The 27,504-nt window shown below is 42.3% G+C and overlaps 1 protein-coding gene across 1 annotated transcript in view; it reads left to right on the top strand.

The window, feature by feature from the left end:
- Positions 1-983: 983 nt before the first annotated feature.
- The window catches only part of SEPTIN14 (septin 14), a 76,150-nt gene continuing 49,629 nt past the window's right edge, over positions 984-27,504 (top strand). Inside the window, exons 1-5 of the mRNA XM_030795949.1 lie at positions 984-1,048; positions 1,727-1,795; positions 17,797-17,917; positions 20,005-20,200; positions 21,593-21,779. Of these exons, the coding sequence (XP_030651809.1) occupies positions 1,742-1,795; positions 17,797-17,917; positions 20,005-20,200; positions 21,593-21,779 (558 nt within the window). The 5' untranslated portion in view covers positions 984-1,048; positions 1,727-1,741. The remainder of the gene's footprint in view (positions 1,049-1,726; positions 1,796-17,796; positions 17,918-20,004; positions 20,201-21,592; positions 21,780-27,504) is intronic.

Here is a 27,504-nt window from a genome sequence, read left to right as displayed (position 1 = left end):
TGTAATCCCAGCACTTTGGGAGGCTGAGGCGGGTGGATCACGAGGTCAGGAGATCAAGACCATCCTGGTTAACACGGTGAAACCTCGTCTTTACTAAAAATACAAAAAATTAGCTGGGCGTGGTGGCGGGCGCCTGTAGTCCCAGCTACTAGGGAGGCTGAGGCAGGAGAATGGTGTGAACCCAGGAGGTGGAGCAAAAAAAAAAAAAAAGGTGGCCGGGCGCGGTGGCACATGCCTGTAATCCCAGCACTTTGGGAGGCCAAGGTGGGCAGATCACAGGGTCAGGAGATCAAGACCACCCTGGCTAATATGGTGAAACCCCGTCTCTACTAACAATACAAAAAATTAGCCTGGTGTGGTGGCGGGCACCTGTAGTCCCAGCTACTCGGGAGGCTGAGGCAGGAGAATGGCGTGAACCCAGGAGGCGGAGCTTGCAGTGAGCCGAGATCGTGCCACTGCACCCCAGCCTGGGCACTGCACTCCAGCCTGGGTGACAGAGCGAGACTCTGTCTCAAAAAAAAAAAAAAAAGGCTCGAAATTACTGCAATGTCCACCATTAAGTTTCTGATAAATAAAAAAAACCTTCATACATACTGGACTAGATTAAACCACACTACAAAACAGAACTCTATCTATATCAGAAAACATTGTTTAATTTTAGGGAAAATGATATACATTTGTATACTAAAATGGAATAATCCTCAGGATAGAGCAAGTGAAGAGATTATGGCACAGAACCATTCTTTGATTCTGTTTGCTTCTCAAATATTTCAAATACTTGCTTTACAAATATATAATATTTCCTTTTGAAACATGCTTCATATTCTTAGTATCTTTATGCTGTGTTCAAAAGTAGGGTAGCATGGCCTTCTCAAGCAGTTCTGCTTGGAGATGAGGACAGCACGCTCTCTTGTACCTCTCCTCCCTGTTCCCAACTGTTACAAACACAGTGAATATTTATTTGGTCCACAACTGGGGACAGTAGAAAGGACACCAGCTTGGAATCAGTTCGGACCTCTGTCTGCTGCACACCTGAATCCCTGGGAAAGTAAGTTACTTAATCTTTCTGAGTCTGAATTTTTTCACCTGGCATATGGCAATGAAAATACATATATCTCAGATCTACTATGAGGACTAACGGAGGTAAATAAAGCACATCAACCCTTAGCACAATGCTAGGTGCATAATAGATACTTCATAAATGAGAATTATCATTATTTTAGTTCAGTGTCTGAAGGACTTGTTTAGGTTTTTTAAGGTCTGCTTTCACAATTCTCTTTCAATTGGTAAATTCAAATGCCCAAGCCTCCTCTGGTATGCTACTCTGGAAAGTTAAGTGCTTATGAGTGTCTTGTTTTGTTTTGTTTTTTAACCATTTTTTAAAGCAAAATTTTCTACTTTCCTTTCTTACCACCAAAAAGTCATTTAAAGAAGAAGAATGCTCTTATCCTCTTGATTTCCAAAGGGAGTTTAACTTTAAGATGCTTTTTGTGTGCTTATGGTTAAATGTATTACTCTACATTATAAGTTGAATATTACATATTATTCATCATATAGAAGCCCATCTAGCAAGACAGCCACAGTTTAAAACAGATGAATAGTGTGAACTAAAAACTAAAACTTGCAAAAATACCTATATTATGCCCCCTAATTGATCTAAATTATATAGTAAGAATATAGCCTTTGTAAGAAATTTTAAAAAATGTTTATTTTGTTTAATTTCCAGTTCTTTTAGTGTAGCATGGCAGAAGGAACAATGCCTATGCCCGCACAAATACCCACTGATGGAGATACAGTTAAGTATATCTTTCAAATATAACTCTGCATTTTGTACTTCGGAAGATTATATAGCTTAAAAATATTGACTTGGTAAACTGATGTATGCGTAGATGATAAAGTCTTGTTTGTTATGTTTGGGCATGAATTAGCTTTTATACTAATTGGAGTTAAGTATCAATGGTGATTTAGATAATTGTTACATGTTTTTTGAGTCCGATGACCTTGTTAGCAGTGCAAAAGACTATCTCTATTTAACACCAAAGAAATTCAAAGTAAAACTTCTGAATCTCCCAATAAATGAGAAGAACAGTGCTGTTTTGATGGATATATTTGCAGAATGTATGCACTGACAATAAATAATTTTTTAATGAAGTTATTTTAGCAAATGGTTGGATGGCTGCTTGCTGATTGCTTTACTGGGTGTGAGCTTAGAGCAAGTTTTCTTTTATTTTTTGAGACTGAGTCTGGCTCTGTTGCTCAGGCTGGAGTGCAGTGGCGTGATCTCAGCTCACTGCAACCTCTGCCTCCTGGGTTCAAGTGAATCTCCCGTCTTAGCCTCCCAAGTAGCTGGGATTACAGGCACCTGCCTTCATGCCCGGCTAACTTTTGGATTTTTTTTAGTAGAGACAGGGTTTCACCACGTGGGCCAGGCTGATCTTGAAGTCCTGACCTCAGGTGATCTACCTGCCTCAGTCTCCCAAAGTATTGGGATTACAGGCATGAGCCACTGCACCTGGCTTGTCATTGCTTTTCATAAATAACCATCAGAGGAATTTCTCAGAGACTGAAGCATTGGCCTATGCTCATTCCATTTTATCTTTGGGCTGTCTTGTTTAACAAATCATGGTTAATACTCCTTTGTTCACATGACTCTAAAACATAAAATTTTAGGATTAGAAGGGATCCCAAAAGCCAATTAGTCAAACATTATGCAAATGCTGATATGCAAATACTAGCAACAAATCCTTTAGCAAGTGTCTTAGTCTGTTTGGGCAGCTATAACAAAATACCTTAGACTTGGTAATTTATAAACAGTAGAAATGCATTGCTCACAGTTCTAGAGGATGGGAAGTCCAAGATCAAAGCTCCAGCAGGTTTGGTGTCAGGTGGGGGCTTACTCTCTGCTTCAAAAATGGCTTCTAGCTGTGTTCTCACATGGCAGGAGAAGCAAACAGTGTCCCTCAAGCTTCTGTTATAAAAGCACTAGTCCTATTCATGTGGGTGGAGCCATATGACCTAATTACCTCTCCAAGTCCCCCTCTGTTTTTTAAAAAATTTAAATGATACATAATATTAATACATATTGATGGGGTACATACAATATTTTGTTATATGCATGGAATACATAATAATCAAGTCAGGGTACTTCATGTATCTATTACATCAAATATTTATTATTTCTATGTTTTGGGAACATTTCAAATCCCCTCTTTTAGCTATTTTGAAATATACAATACATTGTTATAAATTATAGTCTCCCTACTCTGCTACAGAACATTAGAACTTATTTCTTCTGCCTAACTGAATGTTTGAACCCATCAGCCAACCTCTATTCATCCCACTACTCACACACCCTTCCCAGCCTCTGGTAGCTATCATTCTACTCTACCTCTATGAGGTCAACTTTTTAAGCTGATGCATATGAGTGACATATTTGTCTTTCTGTGTCTGACTTACTTCACTTAACATAATGACCTCTAGTTCCATCCATGTTAATGCAAATGACAGGTTTTCATTTTTTTGTGTGGCCAAATTGTATATATATATTTTTTGAAATGGAGTTTCATTCTTGTTGCCCAGGCTGGAGTGCAATGGCATGATCTCAGCTCACTGCAACCTCTGCCTCTCAGGTTCAATTGATTCGCCTGCCTCACCCTCCCAAGTAGCTGAGATTACAGGCATGTGCCACCATGCCTGGATAATTTTGTATTTTTAGTAGAGATGGGGTTTCACCATATTGGCCAGGTTGGTTTCAAACTCCTGACCTCAGATGATCCACCCCCCTCAGCCTCCCCAAGTGCTGGGATTACAAGCATGAGCCACCATGCCCGGCCCCAAATAGTATTTAAATGTGTATATATACAACTTTTTTTTTTTTTTTTTTTTTTTTTGAGACAGAGTCTCGCTTTGTCGCCCAGGCTGGAGTGCAGTGGCGCAGTCTCGGCTCACTGCAAGCTCTGCCTCCCGGGTTCACTCCATTCTCCTGCCTCAGCCTCTCCGAGTAGCTGGGACTACAGGCGCCCGCCACCACGCCTGGCTAATTTTTTTTTGTATTTTTTAGTAGAGACGGGGTTTCACCATGGTCTCGATCTCCTGACCTCGTGATCCGCCCGCCTCGGCCTCCCAAAGTGCTGGGATTACAAGCATGAGCCACCGCGCCCAGCCTTATATACAACTTTTTAATCCATATATCTGTTGATGGACACTTAGGTTGATTCCATATTTTTGCTGTGGTGAATACTGGTTCAATAAACACAGGGATGCAGAGATCTCTTCTGTATACTGATTTTTTTTCCTTTGGGTATATACCCAGTAGTGGGATTGCTAGATCATATGGTAGTTCCATTTATAGTGGAAACAAAGAATGAGAGAAAGAGAGGGAGGAAGGGAGAGAGGGATAAAAGAAGTGAAGGGAGGGATTGAAAAAAGAGTGATTAGGATCATAATAGAACTTAAGTTTCCATATCTCAGCTATTGTAAATAATGCTTCAATGAACACAGAGCATCACACATCCTGATTTAAAATTATATTACAAAGCTATAGTAATCAGTATAGTATGGTACCATCGTAGAAACAGAAACATACACCAGTGAAACACAATAGAGCTCCCAGAAAGAAATCCAAACATTCACGGTTAGCTAATTTTTTTTTTTTTGAGACAGAGTCTCGCTCTGTCGCCCAGGCTGGAGTGCAGTGGTGCAATCTCAGCTCACCGCACGCTCCGCCTCCTGGGTTCACGCCATTCTCCTGCCTCAGCCTCCAGAGTAGCTGGGACTACAGGCACCCGCCACCGCGCCTGGCTAATTTTTTGTATTTTTAGTAGAGATGGGGTTTCACCGTGGTCTCCATCTCCTGACCTCGTGATCCGCCCACCTCAGCCTCCCAAAGTGCTGGGATTACAGGTGTGAGCCACCGCACCCCGCAGCTAATTTTTGAAAAGGGCACCAAGAGGACATAATGAGGAAAAAAAAATCTCTTCACTAAATGGTTCCAGGAAAACTGAATTTCTATGTGCAAAAGAATGATATTGGACCATTATCTTATACTATGCCAAAAAACCAACTCAAAATAGATAAAACACCTAAAAGTAAGACCTGAAATCATAAAACTCTGAGAAGAGAACATAGGGGAAAATGTCCTTGACATTGGTCTTCACAATACTTTTTTTTTTTTGAGACGGAGTTTTGCTCTTGTTGTCCAGGCTGGAGTGCAATGGCACTATCTCTGCTCACTGCAACCTCCGCCTCCCAGGTTCAAGCAATTCTCCTACCTCAGCCTCCCAAGTAGCTGGGATTATAGGAGCCCACCACCACGCCCAGCTAATTTTGGAGGCTGAAAACTGGACATCTTATGTAGAACCATAGAAACTGAGATAAGTAGATTTTACATCTGAAACTGACATGCCTTTTCTTTTACTAGGCCTTTAGTACAGAGGTTTGTGTTTCTCTGAGTAAAGCTGGGCTTGAGATTTGATGTTGCTATAGTGTGATTCTTACTACCCTATGGGCTTTTTTTGGGGGATAGAGTTTCGCTCTTCTTGCCCAGGCTGGAGTTGCAGTGGCACCATCTCTGCTCATTGCAACCTCTGCCTCCTGGGTTCAAGCAATTCTCCTGCCTCAGCCTCCTGAGTAGCTGGGATTATAGGCTCCCGCCACCATGCCCGGCTAATTTTGTATTTTTAGTGGAGAGGGAGTTTCTCCATGTTGGTCAGACTGGTCTCAAACTCTCAACCTCAGGTGATCTGCCCGTCTCTGCCTCCCAAAGTGCTGGGATTACAGGCATGAGCCACTGTGCCTGGCCTACCGTACGGGCTTTGAATGCCTCTGGTGATACCTGGTGTTGAGGGTGGGGTTGGTTTGCCAGAGGATGTTTTTCTGATGATGATTTCACCCTCAACCTTAAGTCTTCCTTTTGTGCTATGCCTCAGAAAGAGTATGTCTCTTGCAATATCTCTTGCAAAGAATATGTATCTTGACAGCAGTTAGCCTGGTGACGAAGGTACGTGAGAATACTTTTTTATTGGATTGCCAGTCTTAGGCAAACACAATGCTTCTGGACCCCAGGGTTATGACCTTCTCTTTCTCTTCTTCTGACATGGTTCTGAATCCATTGTGAATTTCTGCACGTCTTCTAGGGCTTCAAACTTTCTTTGTGTTCCCTACTTTCAGCAGCAATGTGCTTTCACCAGCGCCCTAAGAGAGTGCTTCTTGGCTCTTCACCCATAGATGAAGGCTTTTTTATTCTGTAGAGGAGAAAGTTCTGAGTGGAGCTTCTTGCCAGCATTGCTGCTGTTGCATGCCCCAGTTCTGTAACTTGAGAGAGATTTTTTTTTCAGAGTTCTATCAATCTTTCACTGAATGTCTAGTTGAGTTCAAGGAGAAAAAGTTTTCAAGGAGCTACAGATTATTTTTTGTTCTACAAAAAAGACACATGCTCTGCTCCCCTCCCCTCCCCTCCCCTCCCCTCCCCTTTTCTTCTCTTCTCTTTTTTCCTTTTCTTTTCTTTTCGAGACAGAGTTTTGCTCTTGTTGCCCAGGCTGGAGTGCAATGGCTCAATCTTGGCTCACTGCAGCCTCTGCCTCCTGGGTTCAAGTGATTCTCCTGCCTCAGCCTCCTGAGTAGTTGGGATTACAGGCATGCGCCACCACGCCTGGCTAATTTTGTATTTTTATTAGAGATGGGGTTTCACCATGTTGGTCAGGCTGGTCTCAAACTCCCGACCTCAGGTGATCCGCCTGCCTCAGCCTCTCAAAGTGCTGGGATTACAGGTATGAGCCACCACGCCCATCCTGTTTTCTTTTTTTTAAATTTATATAGAGTATCATTCTGTCGCCCAGGCGGGAGTGCAGTGGCGCAATCTTGGCTTACTGCAACCTCCGCTTCCTGGGTTCAACTGATTCTCATGCCTCAGCCTCCTGAGTAGCTGAGATTACAGACATGCACTACCACGACCAGCTAATGTTTTTTTTTTTAGTAGAGATGGGGTTTCACCATGTTGGCCAAGCTGCTCTCAAACTCCTGACCTCGGCCTCCTGAAGTGTTGGTATTACGGGCGTGAGCCACCACACCTGACCTGCACTTGTTTTCATCTCAGCGCTATTCACAATAGCCGAGACATGGAGTCAACCTAGGTGTCCAACAATGGCAGATTGGATTAAAAAATGTGGTACATGGCGAGGTGCGGTGGCTCACGCCTGTAACCCCAGCACTTTCGGAGGCCAAGACAGGCGGATCACCTGAGGTCAGGAGTTTGAGACCAGGCTGGCCAACATGGTGAAACCCTGTCTCTACTAAAAATACAAAAAATTAGCCGGGCGTGGTGGTGGGCACCTGTGATCCCAGCTATTCGGGAGGCTGAGGCAGGAGAATCGCTTGAACCCAGGAGGAGGAGATTGCAGTGAGCTGAGATCACACCACTGTGCTCCAGCCTGGGCAACAGAGTGAGATTCCATCTCAAAAAAAAAAAAAAAAAAGTGGTACATATACACCGTGGAATACTATGCAGCTATAAAAAATGAAATGTGTCCTTTGCAGCAACATGGTTGCTACTGGAGGCCATTATCCTAAGTGAATTAATACGTGAACAGAAAACCAAATACCACATGTTCTCATTTATAAGTGGGGGTAAACATTGGGTACTCATAGACATATGAGTATGAGACTCATGCCATAGATGGCAACGATGGACACTGAGGACTACTAGAGGGTGAGGGAGGGAGGGGGTGAGGCCAGAAAATCTACCTGTTGAGTACTATGCTCAGTACCTGGGTGATGGGATCATTCACACCCCCAACTCAGCACATTCAGTATTCCCACATAAAAAACCTGCACATGTACTGTCTGAATCTAAAAGTTGAAATTACAAATAAAAATTAAATACATACATTAAATCAAACCTTAATAAACTGAAAAATATAATTAATATACCCTGTATTCTCTACTTAGAATGGACAGATTTCCAAATAAGGACAAATAAAAACCAAACCAGAAAACAAACAAAAAAAAGCAGCTACAGGGCTGGGCACGGTGGCTCACGCCTGTAATCCCAGCACTTTGGGATGGCGAGGTGGGTGGATCACAAGGTGAGGAGTTCAAGATCAACCTGGCCAACATAGTGAAACCCCGACTCTACTAAAAATACAAAAATTAGCTGGGCGTGGTGGCACGGCTATAATCCCAGCTACTCAGGAGGTTGAGGCAGGAGAATTGCTTGAACCAGGGAGGCAGAAGTTGCAGTGAGCTGAGATCGCACCACTGCATTCCAGCCTGGTCAACAGAGCGAGACTCTGTCTCAAAAAAAAAGAAAAGAAAAGAAAAAAGCATCTACAGATGATTCCTGTTTATGGCTCAAACTTTTTACTTGTCTGGCAAGGCATGTTCTAGCAATTTGCTCCTTGCTTTAGAACTCTTCTCACTGATGTCTGCGTCTTTCTTGCCTAGAAAAGTTGATGCCCCCATCTTGTCTTTTCCTGTGGGTTCCTGTCTGTCCTTCAATTCTGGAACAATTGGTTGACCTGAAACATCAGTACTAGGATGAGTTTTTAAAAAGTTGTGATCTTGTCTTAGTCCATTATTTTATTCCTGTAGTATTAGTAGTGATGTCTTTTTTAAGCTCTCCACATCTCTGAGCAGAAATTGGAAATGAATATAACTGAGTTTTGTATATTGACTTTATATCTTGCAACTTTGATATATTCTCTTAGTAGTTCTGGTAGATGCTCTGTAGATTCTTGTATATTTTCTACCTTTTTTCAATATAAAATAACAAACTCTTTTGAATATTTATGCTTTTTGTTTGCCTTATTGACTGGTAAGAACCTCCAGTACAGGCCAGGTGTGGTGGCTCACTCCTGTAATCCCAGCACTTTGGGAGGCTGAGGCGGGAGGATCACAAGGTCAGGAGATCGAGACCATCCTGGCTAACACGGTGAAACCCTGTCTCTACTAAAAATACAAAAAATTAGCCCGGCGTGGTGGTGGGTGCCTGTGGTCTCAGCTACTCGGGAGGCTGAGGCAGGAGAATAGCGTGAACCCGGGAGGCGGAGCCTGCAGTGAGCCAAGATTGCACTACTGCGCTCCAACCCGGGCGACAGAGCGAGACTGTCTCAAAAAAAAAAAAAGAACCTCCAGTACAATGTATAAAAATGGCAAGAGCTGACATCTCTGCTTTATTTTCAATCGTGTGAGGAAGCACTCAGATGTTTACTATTAAGTATGAGGTTAGATTTAAATTTTTTTCTAATACAGTTTTTATCAGATTGACGAAGTTCTCTTTAATTCTTATTTTACTAATAGACTTTAAAAATCACAAATGGGTATTCGACTCAATTCATCAAATATAATATTTTTCATTTATTGAGTCAGTCCTATGGTGATTTTACTTTATACTATTAATATGGTGAAATATGTTTATTGATTAAAAAAAATTTTTTTTTCTGAGACAGGGTTTTACTCAGTTACCCAGGCTGCAGTGCAGTGGCACAATCATAGCTCACTGCAAACTAACTCCTGGGCTTAAGTGATCCTCTTGCCTCAGCCTCCAGAGTAGCTGGGACAACGAGCATGTACCACCACACCCAGCTATTTTTTTAGTTTTTATTTTCAGTAGAGACAGGGTTTTACTATGTTGCCCAGACTGGTCTCAAACTCCTGAGCTCAAGCAATCTTCCAGCCTCAGCCTCCCAAAGTTCTGGGATTACAAGCAGAAGCCACCATGCTCAGCCCTTAATTTTTAATTTTTATGGGTACATAGCAGTTCTATATATTTATGGGGCACATGAGAGATTTTGTTATAGGCAAACAATGTGTAATAATCATATCAGGATAAATGGAGTATCCACTACCTTAAGTATTTTTCATTTCTTTGTGTTAGAAACATTTCAATTGTACTCTTCATTCTTCTAAAATGTACAATTTATTGTTGACTATAGTCGCCCTGTTGTGCTACCAAATACTGGGCCCTATTCATTCTATCTAACTATATCCTTGTACCCATTAACCATCCCCTCACCACCCCCACTACCCTTCTTAACCTCTGGTAACCATCCTTCCACTCTCTATCTCCATGAGTTCAATTGTTTTAATTTTTAGCTCCCACAAGTAAGTGAGAACATGTGAAGTTTGTCTTTCCATGACTTGCTTATTTCACTTAACATAATGTTAGGTTCCATCCATGTTGTTGGAAATGACAAGACCTCATTCTTTTTGATGGTTGAATAGTATTCCATTGTGTATATGTACCACATTTTCTTTGTCCATTCATCTGTTGATGGACACTTAGGTTGCTTCCAAATCTTGCCTAGTGTGAATAGTGCTGCAATAAGCATGGGAGTGTACTAATTTCTTTCTTTTGGGTATATACCTAGCAGTGGGATTGCTGGATCACAGGTAGTTCTATTTTTAGTTTTTTGAGGTACCTCCATACGTTCTGCATACTAATTCACATTCCCACCAATGGTGTAAGAGGGTTCTCTTTTTTTCCACATTTTCGCCAGCATTTGTTATTGCCAGTCTTTTGGGTAAAAACCACTTTAACTCAGGTGAGATGATATATCATTGTAGGTTTGATTGGAATTTCTCTGATGGTCAATGATGTTGAGCACCTTTTTATATACCTGTTTGCCATTTGTGTGTCTTCTTTTGAGACATGTGTGTTCCAATCACTTGCCAGTTTTTAAATTGGATTATTAGATTTTTTCCTATTTGAGCTTCTTAGATATTCTGGTTATTAATCCCTTATCAGGTGGATAGTTTGCAAATATTTTCGCCCATTCAGTGGGTTGTCTCCTCACTTTGTTGATCACTTTCTTTGCTGTGTAGAAGCTGTTTAATTTCATATGATCCCATTTGTCCATTTTTGCTTTGGTGTCCTGTGCTTGTGGGGCATTATCCAAGAAATATTTGCCCAGGTCAATGTCCTGGAAAGTTTCCCCAATCTTTTCTTTTAGTAAGTTCATAGTTTCACGACCTAGATTTATGTCTTTAATCCATTTTTATTTGATTTTTATATATGATGAGAGATAGGAGTCTGTTTTCATTCTTTTACATATGGATATCCAATTTTCCCAGCACAATTTATTGAAGAGACTCTTCTTTCCCTACTGTATGCTATTAGCACCTTCATCAAAAATGAGTTCACTGTACATGTCTGAATTTATTTCTGAGTTCTGTATTCTGTTCCATTGGTCTATGTGTCTGTTTTCATGCCAGTACCATGCTGTTTTGGTTACTGTAGTTCTGTATTATAATTTGAAGTCAAGTAATGTGATTCCTTTTTTTTTTTTTTTTTTTTTTTTTTTGAGACGGAGTCTGTCGCCCAGGCTGGAGTGCAGTGGCGCAATCTCGGCTCACTGCAAGCTCCGCCTCCCGGGTTCATGCCATTCTCCTGCCTCAGCCTCTCCGAGTAGCTGGGACTACAGGCGCCCGCCACCACGCCCGGCTAATTTTTTTGTATTTTTTAGTAGAGACGGGGTTTCACCGTGGTCTTGATCTCCTGACCTCGTGATCCGCCCGCCTCGGCCTCCCAAAGTGCTGGGATTACAAGCGTGAGCCACCGCGCCCAGCCGTGATTCCTTTTTTTAGACAGAGTCTCGCTCTGTTGCCCAGGCTGGAGTGCAGTGGCATGATCTTGGCTCACTGCAAGCTCTGCCTCCCGGGTTCACGCCATTCTCCTGCCTCAGCCTCCCGAGTAGCTGGGACTACGGGCGCCTGCCACCACGCCTGGCTAATTTTTCGTATTTTTAGTAGAGATGGGGTTTCACCATGTTAGCCAGGTTGGTCTTGATCTCTTGACCTCGTGATCCACCCACCTGGGCCTCCCAAAGTGCTGGGATTACAGGTGTGAGCCACCACGCCCAGCCTATTTTTTCTATTTCTGTGGAGAATGTCATTGGTATTTCCATAGTGATTGAGTTAAATATGTAGGTTGCTTTCAGTGGTACGAACATTTTAATGATATTGATTCTTTCAGTCCATAAACATGGAATATCTTTTCATTTTTTTGTGTCCTCTTCAATTTCTTGCATCAATATTTTATAGTTTTTCATTTATTGATTTTTGAGTGCTGAAATAACCTTGCATTTCTAGAATAAATGCCAATTGTTTTAATCTATAATCTTTTTTATATACAAGTGAATTGATTTGGTAATGTTTTGTTAAGATTAAAAAAAAAAACCTCCATGCAGTATGATTTCTTCTAAATGAAATTCTAGAAAAAGTAAAACTATAGCAACTGAAAACAGATGAGAGGTTGCCTGGGCTGAGGGATGAAGGTTATGAATTGACTGGATAGGGGCTAAGAGGGAAAGCTTTAGGGATGTCAGAAATGTTCTATATGGTGATCATGATGGTGATTACATTACTATACACATTTGTTAAAATTTATCAAATTGTGCACATAAAGTTGGTGAATTTTATTACATATAAATTATTCCTCAATAAAGCTAGCTTATTAACATATATAGAATTTTAGTAGAAAAAAGCAAGTTGCTTTTTTTCTGTGAGACAGAGTTTCACTCTTGTAGCCCAGGCTGGCGTGCAATGGCACGATCTCGGCTTACTGCAACCTCTGCCTCCCGGGTTCAAGCAATTCTCCTGTCTTAGCCTCCTGAGTAGCTGGGATTACAGGCCTCTGCCACCATGACTGGCTAATTTTTTGTGTGTTTTTAGTAGAGACCGGATTTCACCACGCTGGCCAGGCTGGTCTTGAACTCCTGACCTCTGGTGATCTGCCCACCTCAGCCTCCCAAAGTGCTGGGATTACAGGCGTGAACCACTGTACCCGGCCATGTATCTGTTTTTAAAATTTAATACCTCTATATTTGTGTATATAAAAGTATTTTTTAATGTCTAGAATCATAAAAATCATAAAAATAGGGAAAAGAGGAAGGAGATAGGATTTGGGGAATAGTCAAATGGAATATTATCTTTCATTTCAATATTTCAGTTGTTAAGAAAAATTTGTTTGCACACTTACTAGTTGTACAATTAAAATTAATTATGGTAGTAAAAAAGAATTTTTGCAGCTACGCACATGATAGAAATTAATGTATAATTTTCTCTTTTTGTGATGTCTTTGCCAGGTGTTTTTTGTTCATTTGTTTGTTTTTTTGAGATGGAGTCTCACTCGTCGCCCAGGCTGGAGTGCATGGTGTAGTCTCGGCTCACTGCAACCTCTGCCTCCTGGATTCAAGGGATTCTCCTGCCTCAGCCTCCCAGGCAGCTGGGATTACAGCCACGTGCCACCATGCCCGGCTAATTTTTTGTATTTAGTAGAGATGGAGTTTCACCATGTTGGTCAGCCTGGTCTCGAACTCCTGACCTCAGGTGATCCACCCGCCTCAACCTCGCAGAGTGCTAGGATACAGGCATGAGCCACCACCCCTGGCCTGTCAGGTGTTTATATTGCCATTATATCTGGTTTCTTAAAATACATTGGAAAAAATTCCCCACCTTCTGTTTTGTAGAGAGTTTGTGTGAATTTTTCTTTTAACTGCTTGTTGATAGAATTCAATAGTGAAACCAGCAGGGCCTGAAGATTTCTTTGTAGAAAGGTTTTTGGCTATAATTTCTTCAATAGATATATGACTATTTAGATTTCCTATTTCCCATTGTATCATTTTTATAATTTGCTTTTTTTCCAATGAAATTTATTTATTTTCAAGTTTGTTGGCAAAAGAGTTATTTAAAAATCATTGGCAAAATATGTTCATAAATGTGTTTATAGTAGTCTAATTTTGTTATCTGTGTGGTCTGTAGTAATGTTCTCCCATTTCTGCTATGAGCAATTTGGTTTTGGGTGTTTTTTGTTTGTTTGTTTTTTGTTTTTTTGAGATGGAGTCTGGCTCTTGTAGCCCAGGCCAGAATGCAGTGGTGTGATCTCGGCTGACTGCAACCTCTGCCTCCCGGGTTCAACTGATTCTCCTGCCTCAGCCTCCTGAGTAGCTGGTATTACAGGCGTGTGCCACCATGCCTGGCTAATTTTTGTATTTTTAATAGAGACGGGGTTTTTCCATGTTGGACAGGCTGGTCTCGAACTCCTGACATCAAGTGATCTCCCTGCCTCGGCCTCCCAAAGTGCTGGGATTACAAGCGTGAGCCACCACGCCCTGCTGTTTTGGGTGTCTTTATTAGTCCAGCTAGGTGTTTATCAATCTTATCAAAGCAGCAAATTTTTGCTTATTTAATTTTCTCTAAGACCTATTTCCTATTTCTTTGCTTTCTGCTTTCATTTATTTATTTTTGAGGTGTAGTCTACCTCTGTCACCCAGGCTGGAGTGCAGTGGTCTGATTTCAGTTCACTGCAACCTCTGCCTCCCTGGCTCAAGGGATTGGCCTGCCTCAGCCTCCCAAGTAGCTGGGATTACAGGCTCCCGCCACCATGCCTGGCTCATTTTTGTATATTTAGTAGAGACAGGGTTTCATTATGTTGGCCAGGCTGGTCTCGAACTCCTAACCTCAAGTGATCCTCCTGCCTCGGCCTCTCAAACTGCTGGGATTTCAGGCATGAGCCAACGTGCCCGGCCATGCTTTCTGCTTTTATCTTAATTTTATAATTTTTGTTTTTCTCCTGGGATTTTTGTCTTTTTACTCATTGTGTATGCACACTTTCCTTTATGTCTCTGCACATTTATAATAGCTGTTTTAAAATCTCTATTAGTAGGCCAGGCACAGTGGCTTATGCCTGTAATCCCAGCACTTTGGGAGGCCGAGGCGGGCAGATCACGAGGTCAGGAGATCGAGACCATCCTGGCTAACACGGTGAAACCCCATCTCTACTAAAAATACAAAAAATTAGCCGGGCGTAGTGGCGGGTGTCTGTGGTCCCAGCTACTCGGGAGGCTGAGGCAGGAGAATGGCGTGAACCTGGGAGGCGGAGCTTGCAGTGAGCCATCTTGCCACTGCACTCCAGCCTGGGCCACAGAGCAAGACTCCGTCTCAAAAAAAAAAAAAATTCTCTGTTAGTAGATCGGGCTCAGTGGCTCACACCTGTAATCCCAGCCCTTTGGAGGCTAAGGCAGGAGGATTGTTTGAGCTCAGGAGTTCAAGACCAGCCCGAACAACATGGTGCGACCCCGTCTCTACCAAAAATACAAAAACTAGCCAGGTGCAGTGGATCACACCTGTAATCCCAGCACTTTGGAAGGCTGAGGCAGGCACATCATCTGAGGTCAGGAGTTCGAGACCAGCCTGACCAACATGTTGAAACTCCTTCTCTGCAAAAAATACAAAAATTGGCTGGGCATGGCACATGCATATAGTCCCAGCTTTTTGAGAGGATGAGGCTGGAGAATTGCTTGAGCCCGGGTGATGGAGGTTGCAGTGAGTCGAGATCTCAGCTTACTGCAACCTCTGCCTCCCAGGCCTATTAGCATGTTCTTGTTTTATAAAGTACAAAATAAATGTAGACAACATCTACTGAGCTGATTGTTGATGCTTCTACCTTAACATCTTTCCTACTGATTTATAATTCCTTTATTCTCACATATACTAAAACATTTTTAAAGCGTGTTAATTTTGATAAAAAGGTATTTTGTATTCCTCATAAAATAGTGTTAAGAACTGTGAAGTATGCTAAGCTGTTATTGCAAAGTGGTATTTAATGTGTTTATAGGTGTGGAGGGGTTTGTATAATTCCCATTTTTAAAATTGAAGTGCTTAGAAATAAAAAATGAATTATCTTTGAACCTTTTAAAAATGATCAGTTGGTGGCTGGGCGCGGTGGCTCACGCTTGTAATCCCAGCACTTTGGGAGGCCGAGGCGGGCGGATCATGAAGTCAGGAGATCGAGGCCATCCTGGCTAATATGGTGAAACCCCGTCTCTACTAAAAAATACAAAAAATTAGCTGGGCGTGGTGGCGGGCGCCTGTAGTCCCAGCTACTCGGGCGGCTGAGGCAGGAGAATGGCGTGAACCTGGGAGGCGCAGCTTGCAGTGAGCCGAGATTGCGCCACTGCACTCCAGCCTGGGCGACAGAGCGAGACTCCGTCTCAAAAAAAAAAAAAAAAAAAAAAAAGGCTGGGCGCGGTGGCTCACGCTTGTAATCCCAGCACTTCGGGAGGCCGAGGCGGGCGGATCACAAGGTCAGGAGATCGAGACCACAGTGAAACGCCGTCTCTACTAAAAATACAAAAAATTAGCCGGGCGTGGTGGCGGGCGCCTGTAGTCCCAGCTACTCGGAGAGGCTGAGGCAGGAGAATGGCGTGAACCCGGGAGGCGGAGCTTGCAGTGAGCCGAGATTGCGCCACTGCACTCCAGCCTGGGCGACAGAGCGAGACTCCGTCTCAAAAAAAAAAAAAAAAGATCAGTTGGTAACTTTGTGTATAATACTGATGGATTTCTAATTTTCTAGAATGGTGTTATTAGTAGTAGATTTCTTCGATATAACACAAGTCCTCAGAGGGTATATAACATATTTGAAGTATGCATCATTTGATTTTTTAAAAATTTCAAATTGATTTTGGTTTCCTCAGGTATGTAGAGGATCTCCAGCTTACAATCATTCAACTTAAATTGTTGACTCTATGATAGTGCTGTTTTTCACTTTATTCAATAAATTACATGAGATATTTAATACTTTATTATAACATAAGATTTGTGTTAGTTGATTTTGCTCAACTGTAGGCTAATGTAAGTGTTCTGAGTATGTTTAAGGCAGGCAAAGCTGAGCTATAATGTTCAGTTTTGTTATGTGTGTTAAATGCAGTTTTGACTTACAATATGTTCAATTTAGGAGGGGTTTCTTGGGACATAGCCTCATCATAAGTTGAGAAGCATCTGTATTAACATGTGTGGGATTTTCTCAATACATTAATACGCTGCAGCAGAATGAAAGGATGTTAAAGTTTTTTCTTATGGAAGAAATAATTATGTTACAGTAATACATTAGAGTTTCTTGTAGTATTTCCTTAATTCCCTATTTCATTTATTTATTTATTTATTTATTTATTTTTTGAGACAGAGTTTCACTCTGTCACCCAGGCTGGAGTGCAGTGGTGTGCTCTTGCCTCACTGCAACCTCCGCCTCCCGGGTTCAAGTGATTCTCCTGCCTCAGCCTCCTGAGTAGCTGGGATTACAAGCATGCACCATCACGCCTGGCTAACTTTGTATTTTTAGTAGAGATGGGGTTTCACAATGTTGGCCAGGCTGGTCTTGAACTCCTGACCTCGTGATCCACCGCCTCAGCCTCCCAAAGTGCTGGGATTACAGGCGTGAGCCACGGTGCCTGTCCCCTATCTCTTTTAAAATTTAGAAACAGAGCCTGAGTGTGCTGAGAGATAGATTCACTTTATTTATAAAAATAATAGCCAAATCTATGTGTTTGAACACAAGCTTCTATTTTCTTTTTTTTTTTTTTTTTTTGAGATGGAGTCTCGCTCTGTCGCCCAGGCTGGAGTGCAGTGGCGCAATCTCGGCTCACTGCAAGCTCCACCTCCCAGGTTCACGCCATTCTCCTGCCTCAGCCTCTCCGAGTAGCTGGGACTACAGGCACCCGCCACCGCGCCTGGCTAATTTTTTATACTTTTAGTAGAGACGGGGTTTCACCGTGGTCTCGATCTCCTGACCTCGTGATCCACCCGCCTCGGCCTCCCAAAGTGCTGGGATTACAGGCATGAGCCACCGCGCCCAGCACAAGCTTCTATTTTCACAAATTTACTTAATATATTTGCATCTTGTCTGAGGTATGATAATCAAATGATAATCAATTCTAATTTATTTGATGTACTATAATCATTTTCCTTTCGAATGACTTTATTTTTTATTCTAACACAAAACTCTAAATTTTTGTTTTATTTAAGCAAAAAGAAAATAATATTCGTTGTTTAACTACGATTGGACATTTTGGTTTTGAATGTTTGCCCAATCAGTTGGTGAGCAGATCTATCCGACAAGGATTCACTTTTAATATTCTCTGTGTGGGTAAGTGTCAAACACCTCATTTGAATTATTCCTTCATTTTTCCCAATGTTCATTTCGACTTATCTTAAGCAGTGTAACATTGATGCTATTAATTCAAATATATCTTCATGTTTACAATGATTCTCATCTTAGCCATATTATGTAATCCTTTTTTTTTTTTTTTTTTTGAGACGGAGTCTCGCTCTGTCGCCCAGGCTGGAGTGCAGTGGTGCAATCTCGGCTCACTGCAAGCTCCGCCTCCCGGGTTCACGCCATTCTCCTGCCTCAGCCTCTCCGAGTAGCTGGGACTACAGGCGCCTGCCACCATGCCCGGCTAATTTTTTTTTGTATTTTTAGTAGAGACGGGGTTTCACCGTGGTCTCGATCTCCTGACCTCGTGATCCGCCCGCCTCGGCCTCCCAAAGTGCTGGGATTACAAGCGTGAACCACCGCGCCCGGCCAATCCTTTTATTTTTTGAGACAGGTTCTCACTCTGTTGCCCAGGCTGGAGTGCAATGGTGTGATTGTGGCTCACTGTAGCCTCAGCCACCTGGGCTCAAGCAATCTGCCCACCTCAGCTTCCCAAAGTACTGGGATTACAGGCATGAGACACCACACTCGACCTGTAATGATTGTTAAAAATTGACACATTCCTGTGCTCTTAAAAGTCTGATGTAGCTTAGTGTATACTTTCTTTCTCCATTATGTTAATGACTGAGAGAATCAGGGCTAGCATGTATATATATATATATATATATATTTTTTTTTTTTTTTTTTTTTTTTTTGAGATGGAGTCTCGCTCTGTCGCCCAGGCTAGAGTGCAGTGGCGCAATCTCAGCTCACTGCAAGCTCCACCTCCTGGGTTCATGCCATTCTCCTGCCTCAGCCTCCCAAGTAACTGGGACTACAGGCGCCCGCCACTACGCCTGGCTAATTTTTTGTATTTTCGGTAGAGACGGGGTTTCACCGTGTTAGCCAGGATGGTCTCGATCTCCTGACCTCGTGATCTGCCCGCCTCAGCCTCCCAAAGTGCTGGGATTACAAGCGTGAGCCACCGTGCCCGGCCTAGCATGTATACTTTCAAGGCCATCCCAGTCTTTGAAGTATTTGAGACTCTTTATTTATTTTTAAAATTAATATTATTGTTAATTGAAAAATCATAGTTATTTACATGTATGGATACAATGTGAAGTTTTGCTATATATTTACAATTTGGAATGATTCAATCAAGTGAATTAACATATCTATTACCCGATTTACTTATCTTTTTATGATGAGACATTTGAAATTAACTCTCTTGATTATTTTGAAATATACAATACATTGACTATAGTCACTCTGCTGTGCAATAGATCTCAAAACTTGTTTCTACTCCTGTTTGAAACCGTTTGCTAAGGATGATGGCTTCTAGCTCCATCCATGTTCCTGCAAAGGACATGATCTCATTCTTTTTCATGGCTGTGTAGTATTCCATGGTGTATATGTACCACATTTTCTTTATCCAGTCTACCATTGATGAACATTTAGGTTGATTCCATGCCTTTGCTACTGTGAATAGTGCTACAATGAGCTCTGATGGTTTGCTAAGGATGATGGCCTCCAGCTCCATCCATGTTCCTGCAAAGGACATGATCTCTTTCTTTTCTATGGCTGAGAACATGTGCCATGTTCTCACTTATAAGTGGGAGCTAAATGATGAGAACACATGGACACAAAAAGGGGAATAACAGACACTGGTGTCTACTTGAGGGTGGAGGTTTGGAGGAGGGAGAGGATCAGATAAAATAACTATTGGTTACTATGCTTAGTATGTGGGTGATGAAATAATCTGTACAACAAACCCTCATGTCATGAGTTTACCGATATAACAAACCTGCACGTGTACTCTGAACCCAAAATAAAAGTAAAAAAAAAAAACTTTGTACCCTTTGACCAACAACTTCACCTTTCATTTCTCCTGCTCCCCCAGCCTCTGGTAGCCAGAATTCTACTCTCTACTTCTATGAGTTCAACTTTCTAAGATTTTAAAAACCACTGTAGGAATTCAAAGTGTTGCTTCTTCTTAGCCCCTTTATGACCCTATGACAATGACTCTATGTCTATTACAGGGGAAACTGGAATTGGAAAATCAACACTGATTGACACACTGTTTAATACTAACTTGAAAGATAACAAATCCTCACATTTTTACTCAAATGTTGGACTTCAAATTCAGACATACGAACTTCAGGAAAGCAATGTTCAGTTGAAATTGACTGTTGTGGAGACAGTAGGGTATGGTGATCAAATAGACAAAAAAGCCAGGTTAGTGTTTTCTTATTTAAATTTAAAAAGATTTTCTTATTTCAAGGAATTTGACTTCCTTTGCCATAGACTAATTTGTGTAAGTAATACCTTTTCTTCCAGATTTTAGTATTTTCCTAAGTAATGTTCTTTTCTTATAAGATTAATACTTTTGCATATAATTGACTTTCTTACAATATTTTTATTTAACCAGTTATAGCAAAAAATTTTAAATATAGCTTCTATTAGTTTTAGCTTATTTCCTTATTTCTTTATTTAACTTTATTTGTACAAATATTCTGTAGAGGTTGTACTAATTTACATTCCCACCAACAGTGTGTAAGAGTTCCCATTTCTCTGTACCCTTGCCAAATTATGTTATTTAATTATTTTTGTTATTATTTTTTGAGACAGTTTTTCATTCCATCACCCAGGCTGGAGTGCAGTGGCACAAGCTTGGCTCACTGCAGCTTTGACCTCCCAGGCTCAAGTGAATCCTTCCACCTCAGCCTCTTGAGTAACTGGGACTACAGGCACATGCCACCATGCCTGGCTAATTTTAAAAATTGTTTGTATAGATGGGGTCTTGCGATGTTGCCCAGGCTGGTGTCAAACTCCTGGCCTCAAGTGATCCTCCTACCTTGGCCTTCGAAAGTGCTGGGATTACAGACATGAGCCACTCTACTTGGCCTGTTATTTTTTGTCTTTTTTTTTTTGAGACGGAGTCTTGCTCTGTTGCCCAGGCTAGAGTGCAGTGGTGCGATCTTGGCTCACTGTAATCTTTGTCTCCTGGGTTCATGCTATTCTCCTACCTCAGCCTCCCGAGTACCTGGGACTACAGGCACCTGCCACCACACCCAGATAATTTTTGTATTTTTAGCAGAGACAGGGTTTCACCATGTTAGCCAGGATGGTCTTGAACTCCTGACCTCGTGATCCACCCACCTTGGCCTCCCAAAGTGCTGGGATTACAGGCGTGAGCCACCGTGCCTGGCCATTTTTTTATCGTTTTAACAATAACCATTCTGACTGAGGTAAGATGATATCTCATTGTGGTTTTACTTTGTATTTTGGTGTTCTGAAAAATGTCTATTCATGTCCTTTGCCCACTTCTTAATGGGATTATTTGTTCTTCTTGTTGTTGTTTAGTTGCTTGCATTCTTTGTATATTCTGGATACTAGTCCCCTGTCGGATGCACCCAGCTTTCCTCTATGTTTACGTTTTACATAACCATAAAGTATGAGCCTTATTATTGGTTTAGAATTAATATCTTTGTATGGACATATTATGAACTTTTTCTTCATCACTATAGCAAACTGCTTACATGCATGTTAACTGTTCATTAAATGGTCAAAAAGCAGGCTTTAGATTTTATTAATCTGTTATGCTAAATGTATAAATTATTTTTTTAGCTACCAACCAATAGTTGACTACATAGATGCCCAATTTGAGGCCTATCTTCAAGAAGAGCTGAAGATTAAACGTTCCTTGTTTGAGTACCATGATTCTCGCATCCACGCGTGTCTTTACTTCATTTCACCTACAGGACATTCCCTGAAGTCTCTTGATCTATTAACAATGAAGAACCTTGACAGTAAGGTATGTTTGGTAAATCCACCAAGCTTTCTTTTTTTTTTGAGACGGAGTCTTGCTCTGTCACCCAGCCTGGAGTGCGGTGGCGCAATCTCACCGCAAACTCCGCCTCCCAGGTTCACGCCATTCTCCAGCTTCAGCCTCCCAAGAAGCTGGGACTACAGGCACCCACCACCATGCCTGGCTAATTTTTTTGTATTTTTAGTAGAGACAGTGTTTCATCATGTTAGCCAGGATGGTCTCGATCTCCTGACCTCGTGATCCGCCAACCTCGGCCTCCCAGAGTGCTGGGAATACAGAGGTGGGCCACTGTGCCTGGCCTTCTTTTTCTTTTTTTTTTTTGTATTTGAGACAGGGTCTTGCTCTATCACCCAGGCTAGAGTGCAGTGGCATCATCATAGCTCACTGCAGCCTCAACCTCCTGGGCTCAAGCAATCTTCCCACCTTAGCCATCCGAGTAACTGGGACAGGAGTGTGCTACCAAGATTGGCTAATTTTTGTATTTTTTGTAGATACAGGGTTTCACTATGTTGCCCAGGCTGAACTTGAACTTCTAGCTCAAGCGATCCACCCACCTTGCCCTCCCAGAGTGTTGGGATTATAGGCGTGAGCCATTGTTCCTGGTCCCAACCTTTCACGATGTAATATTAATTTTGAGGTAATAACACATCTTGAAGGCACATGCATGCAAGTGTAGTTACATATCTTCAGGTGATTTCATCATTATGCAAACATCATAGAGTGTATCTACACATACCTATGTGATATAGCCTACTACACATCTAGGCTATAGCCTTTTATGGTATGGACTATTGCTTCTAGGCTACAAACCTGGACAGCATGGTACTGTACAGAATACTATAGAATTATAACACAATGGTAAGTATCTGTGTATCTATTTTATTTTATTTTATTTTATTTTATTTTGAGATGGAGTCTTACTGTCTCCCAGGCTGGAGTGCAGTGGCACAATCTCGGCTCACTGCAACCTCCGCCTCCCGGGTTCAAGTGATTCTCCGGCCTCAGTCTCCGAAGTAGCTGGGACTACAAGCTTGACAGGCCTGTGCCACTATGCCTGGCTAATTTTTTTTTTTTTTTTGGCGGAGTTTCATTCTTGTTGCCCAGCCAGAGTGCAATGGCGTGATCTGGGCTCACTGCAACCTCCACCTCCTGGATTCAAGCGATTCTCCTGCCTCAGCCTTCCTAGTAGATGAGATTACAGGCATGCGCCACCATGCCCGGCTAATTTTGTATTTTTAGTAGAGACAGGGTTTCTCCGTGTTGGTCAAGCTGGTCTCGAACTCCCGACCTCAGGTAATCCACCCACCTCAGCCTCTCAAAATGCTGGGATTACACGCGTGAGCCACTGTGCTCGGCCTAATTTTTGTATTTTTAATAGAGATGGAGTCTTGCCATGTTGGCCAGGCTGGTCTTGAACTCCTGACCTCAAGTGATCTGTCCGCCTCAGTCTCCCAAAGCGCGAACCACCGTGCCTGGCCTTGTCTGTGTATCTAAACATGAAAAAGTTTCAGTATTAGACAAATAATAGACGCTGGGCCCCTTATAAGGGGGAAGGGTGGGAGGAGGTTGAGATTTGAAAAATTACCTGTTGGGTACAATGCTCACTATTTGGGTGATGGGCACATGAGAGGCCAAAACCTCACTAGTATTCAATATATCTAAGTAACAAACCTGCACATATATCCCCTGAATCCAGAAATTAAATAAATAGATCTCTAAATAGCCAGGCGCGGAGGCTCACGCCTGTAATCCCAGCACTTTGGGAGGCTGAGGTGGGCAGATCACCTGAGGTCAGGAGTTCGAGACCAGCCTGACCGACATCATGAAACCCTGTCTCTACTAAAAATACAGAAAATTAGCTGTGCGTTATAGCAGGTGCCTGTAATCCCAGCTACTCATGAGGCTGAGGCAGGAGAATCGCTTGAACCAGGGAGGCAGAGGTTGCAGTGAGCCGAGATTGTGCCACTGCACTCCAGCCTGGGCGACAGAGCAAGAGTCAGTAAATAAATAAATAAATAATAAATAATAACAACAACAAAAAGCAAAGGGACAGTATTATAATATTATGGGAACACCATCATATATGTGGCCCATCATTTACTGAAATGCCATTATGTGATGCATGACTGTACCTGTCATTTTGTAATATATGTGTATATCCTAATTATCTTTTTCTGTTAATATTTAAGGCATTTGCATTAGTGTGTTAGGGCTGGGATAGCAAAATGCCATAGACTGGGTGGTTTAAACAACGAAAATATATTTTCCCACAGTCTTGGAGGATAGAAGTCCAAGATCAAGGTGTCAGAAGATGTGCTTTCTTCTGAAATCTCTGTCCTTGTCTGGCAGATGACCACCTTACCTCTGTGTTCTCACATGGTGTTTTTCCTGGTGTCTCCTGGGTGTCCACATTTTATCTTTTTTTTTCCGAGATGGAGTGTCGCTTTTGTTGCCCAGGCTGGAGTATAGTGGCACAATCTCAGCTCACTGTAACCTCCTGGGTTCAAGCAGTTCTCCTATCTTAGCCTCCTGAATAGCTGGGATTACAGTTGCCCACCGCCACACCCGGCTAATTTTTTGTATTTTTAGTAGAGATGAGTTTCACCATGTTGGCCAGGCTGGTCTTGAACTCCTGACCTCAGGTGATCCACCCACCTTGGCCTCCCAAAGTGTTGGGATTACAGGCGTGAGTCACTGTGCCTGGCCTCACATTTTATCTTCTTATAAGGGTGCCAGTCAGTTTAGATTGGGCCCCAGTGTAACAGTCTCACTTTTTTTTTTTTAATGCCCAGGCTGGAGTGCCATGGTGTGATCTTGGCTCACTGCAACCTCCATCTCCCAGGTTCAAGTGATTCTCCTGCCTCAGCCTCCTAAGTAGCTGGGATTACAGGCATGCACCACTACACCCAGCTAATTTTTGTATTTTTAGTAGAGATGAGGTTTCACCATGTTGGCCAGGCTGGTCTCGAACTCCTAATCTCAGGTGATCTGCCCACCTCGTCTTCCCAAAGTGCTGGGATTACAGGTGTAAGCCATCGCACCTGACCCAGTCTCACTTTTTAATCACCTCTTTGAAGGCTTTATCTCAGTTAAGGTCACATTCTGAGGTACTGGGGGCTTAGGGCTTCAACATACAAATTTTTTGGTTGCTGGGGGAGACAATTCACATTTGATAGATTTCAACCTTGACTTACCTCCCAGATCATGGCCATTTGCCTATAGAGTAGCACCCTTGGGGGTAAGTTCCAAGATCCCCAGTGGATGCCTGAAAGCATGCATGGTACAGAGCCCGATATATACTATGCTTTTTTCTATGCATACATACCTATCATAAAGTTTTATTTATAAATGAGATGCAGTTCTCTTTTATTATTAGTTACTATTGTTAGTTTCTTAGATGCAGACTGAAGCTAACAATAGTAACTAATAATAAAATAGAACAATTATAACAATACACTGTACTAAAAGTTATGTGAAAGTTATCTGTGTCTCTCAAAATATCTTTTTTTTTTTTTTTTTTCTGAGACGGAGTTTTGCTCTTGTTGCCCAGGCTGGAGTGCAGTGGCACAATCTCAGCTCACTGCAACCTCTGCCTCTCAGGTTCAAGTGATTCTCCTGTCTCAGCCTCCCAAGTAGCTGGGATCACCGGTGCCTGCTACCACGCCTGGCTAATTTTTTGTACTTTCAGTAGAGACGGGGTTTCACCATGTTGGCCAGGCTGTTCTCAAACTCCTAACCTCAGGTGATCCGCCTGCCTCTGCCTCCCAAAGTGCTGGGATTACAAGTGTGAGCCACCACGCCTGGCCTCAGAATATCTTCTTATACTGTACTCACTCTTCTTATGATGATGCGAGATAATACAATGCCTACATGTTGAGATAAAATGAGGTGAATAGTGAGATAATTCATATCCAGGGTGAGATGGAGTGGGTCAACATGACATTTCATCACAGTATTTAGAATGGCATGCAATTTAAAACTTGTACATTGTGTATTTCTAGAATTTTTCATTTAATATATTTGGACTGCTGTTGATTATGGGAAATTGTGGAAAGTGAAACTGGGCTGGGCTCTGTGGCTGATGCCTGTCATCTCAGCATTTTGGGAGGACAACGCAGGAGCATTGCTTGAGCTCAGGAGCTCAAGACCAGCCTGGGCAACGTAGTGAGACCCCATCTCTACAAAAAATACAAAAATTAGCCAGGCATTGTGGTGTGCACCTGTGGGATTGCTTGAGCCCAGGAGTTCGAGGCTGCTGTGAGCCAAGATCATGTCACTGCAATTCCAGCCTGGGCAACAGAGCAAGTCCCAGTTGAAAGAAAAGAGAGAGAGAGGAAGGAAGGAAGGAAGGAAGGGAGGGAGGGAGAGAGGGAGGAAAGGAGGGAGGGAAGGAAGAAAAGAAAGAAGGAAGGAAGGAAGTAAAAAAGAAGATGGAAAGAAAAAGAAGGAAGAAAGAGAAACTGGAAAATGGGGGATGCCTGTGTTTTTAAAATAAAATTTACTATATGATACTATGAAATAATCCCACTGATGTTTGACTAGTATCACCAATGGTGTGAAACAGAAAGCTTTTGTGATCCTGGTTACAGATCGTATCAGACAGGATTCAGAATACAAGAGCCTGCAGGCAGCTACTGCTTGTTACATAGAAACAGCTAAGAAAAGCATAATTCTTTCCAGCCAAAACCTGGGACACATGAGGACTTCCTTTCAATAGGCTACTTAAGCCCCATGGCTTCAGCAAAATCTCAAAATCGATATGAGACTCTGTTCATTTGATTAATTTTTCTAATTATTCAGCAGTTTTTTTGTAGTTCGGTTTTATCGTACAGAAAATCAGTCTGTTGAATGTTTATGAAGCCCAGAACATGCAATGTTGCAGATTTATCCCTACAGAAGGAATTTTAATTTTTGAATATGTAAAGGTCACAGGACTTGTCAGTGGAAGCAGCTTTTGAATATTTGCTTTATCACTTGCTAGGTGTCTGTGACCTTGGGAAAAATGTCTAGCGCTTTCTATGATTAAAAGCATGGGGAGGGCTGGGAGCCATGGCTCACGCCTGTAATCCCAGTACTTTGGGAGGCCGAGACAGGTGGATCACCTGAGGTCAGGAGTTTGAGAACAGCCTGACCAACATGGTGAAACCCTGTCTTTACTAAAAAATACAAAATTAGCTGGGCATGGTGGCACATGCCTGTAATCCCAGCTACTCCGGAGGCTGAGGCAGGATAATTGCTTGAACCCACAGGCAGAGGTTGCAGTGAGCCGAGATCATGCCATTGCACTCCAGCCTGGGCAACAAGAGTTGAACTCCGTCTCCAAAAAAATAAATAAATAAAAAAGCATGGGCAGTGGGCTCAAGCTGCCTGCTTTCACAAACCTGGCCCTGTTACTTGCTCACTGTGTGGCTTTGGGAAAATTATGATGCCTCCATTTCTTTCTCTGTAATATTCATGCAACTCTTCCATAAGTCTAAAATTATTTTTCATAAAAAATTTAGAAGGCACTTTGGGAGGCCGAGGCGGGCGGATCACAAGGTCAGGAGATCGAGACCATGGTGAAACCCCGTCTCTACTAAAAATACAAAAAAAAAAAATTAGCTGGGCATGGTGGCGGGCGCCTGTAGTCCCAGCTACTCGGAGAGGCTGAGGCGGGAGAATGGCGTGAACCCGGGAGGCGGAGCTTGCAGTGAGCCGAGATTGCGCCACT

The sequence above is a fragment of the Nomascus leucogenys genome, chromosome 17 (assembly GCF_006542625.1).
Source record: "Nomascus leucogenys isolate Asia chromosome 17, Asia_NLE_v1, whole genome shotgun sequence".
NCBI classification, from domain to species: Eukaryota; Metazoa; Chordata; class Mammalia; order Primates; family Hylobatidae; genus Nomascus; species Nomascus leucogenys.
The sequence above is the reverse complement of the archived record's forward strand: the minus strand, read 5'-3'. Positions and strand labels throughout refer to the sequence as shown.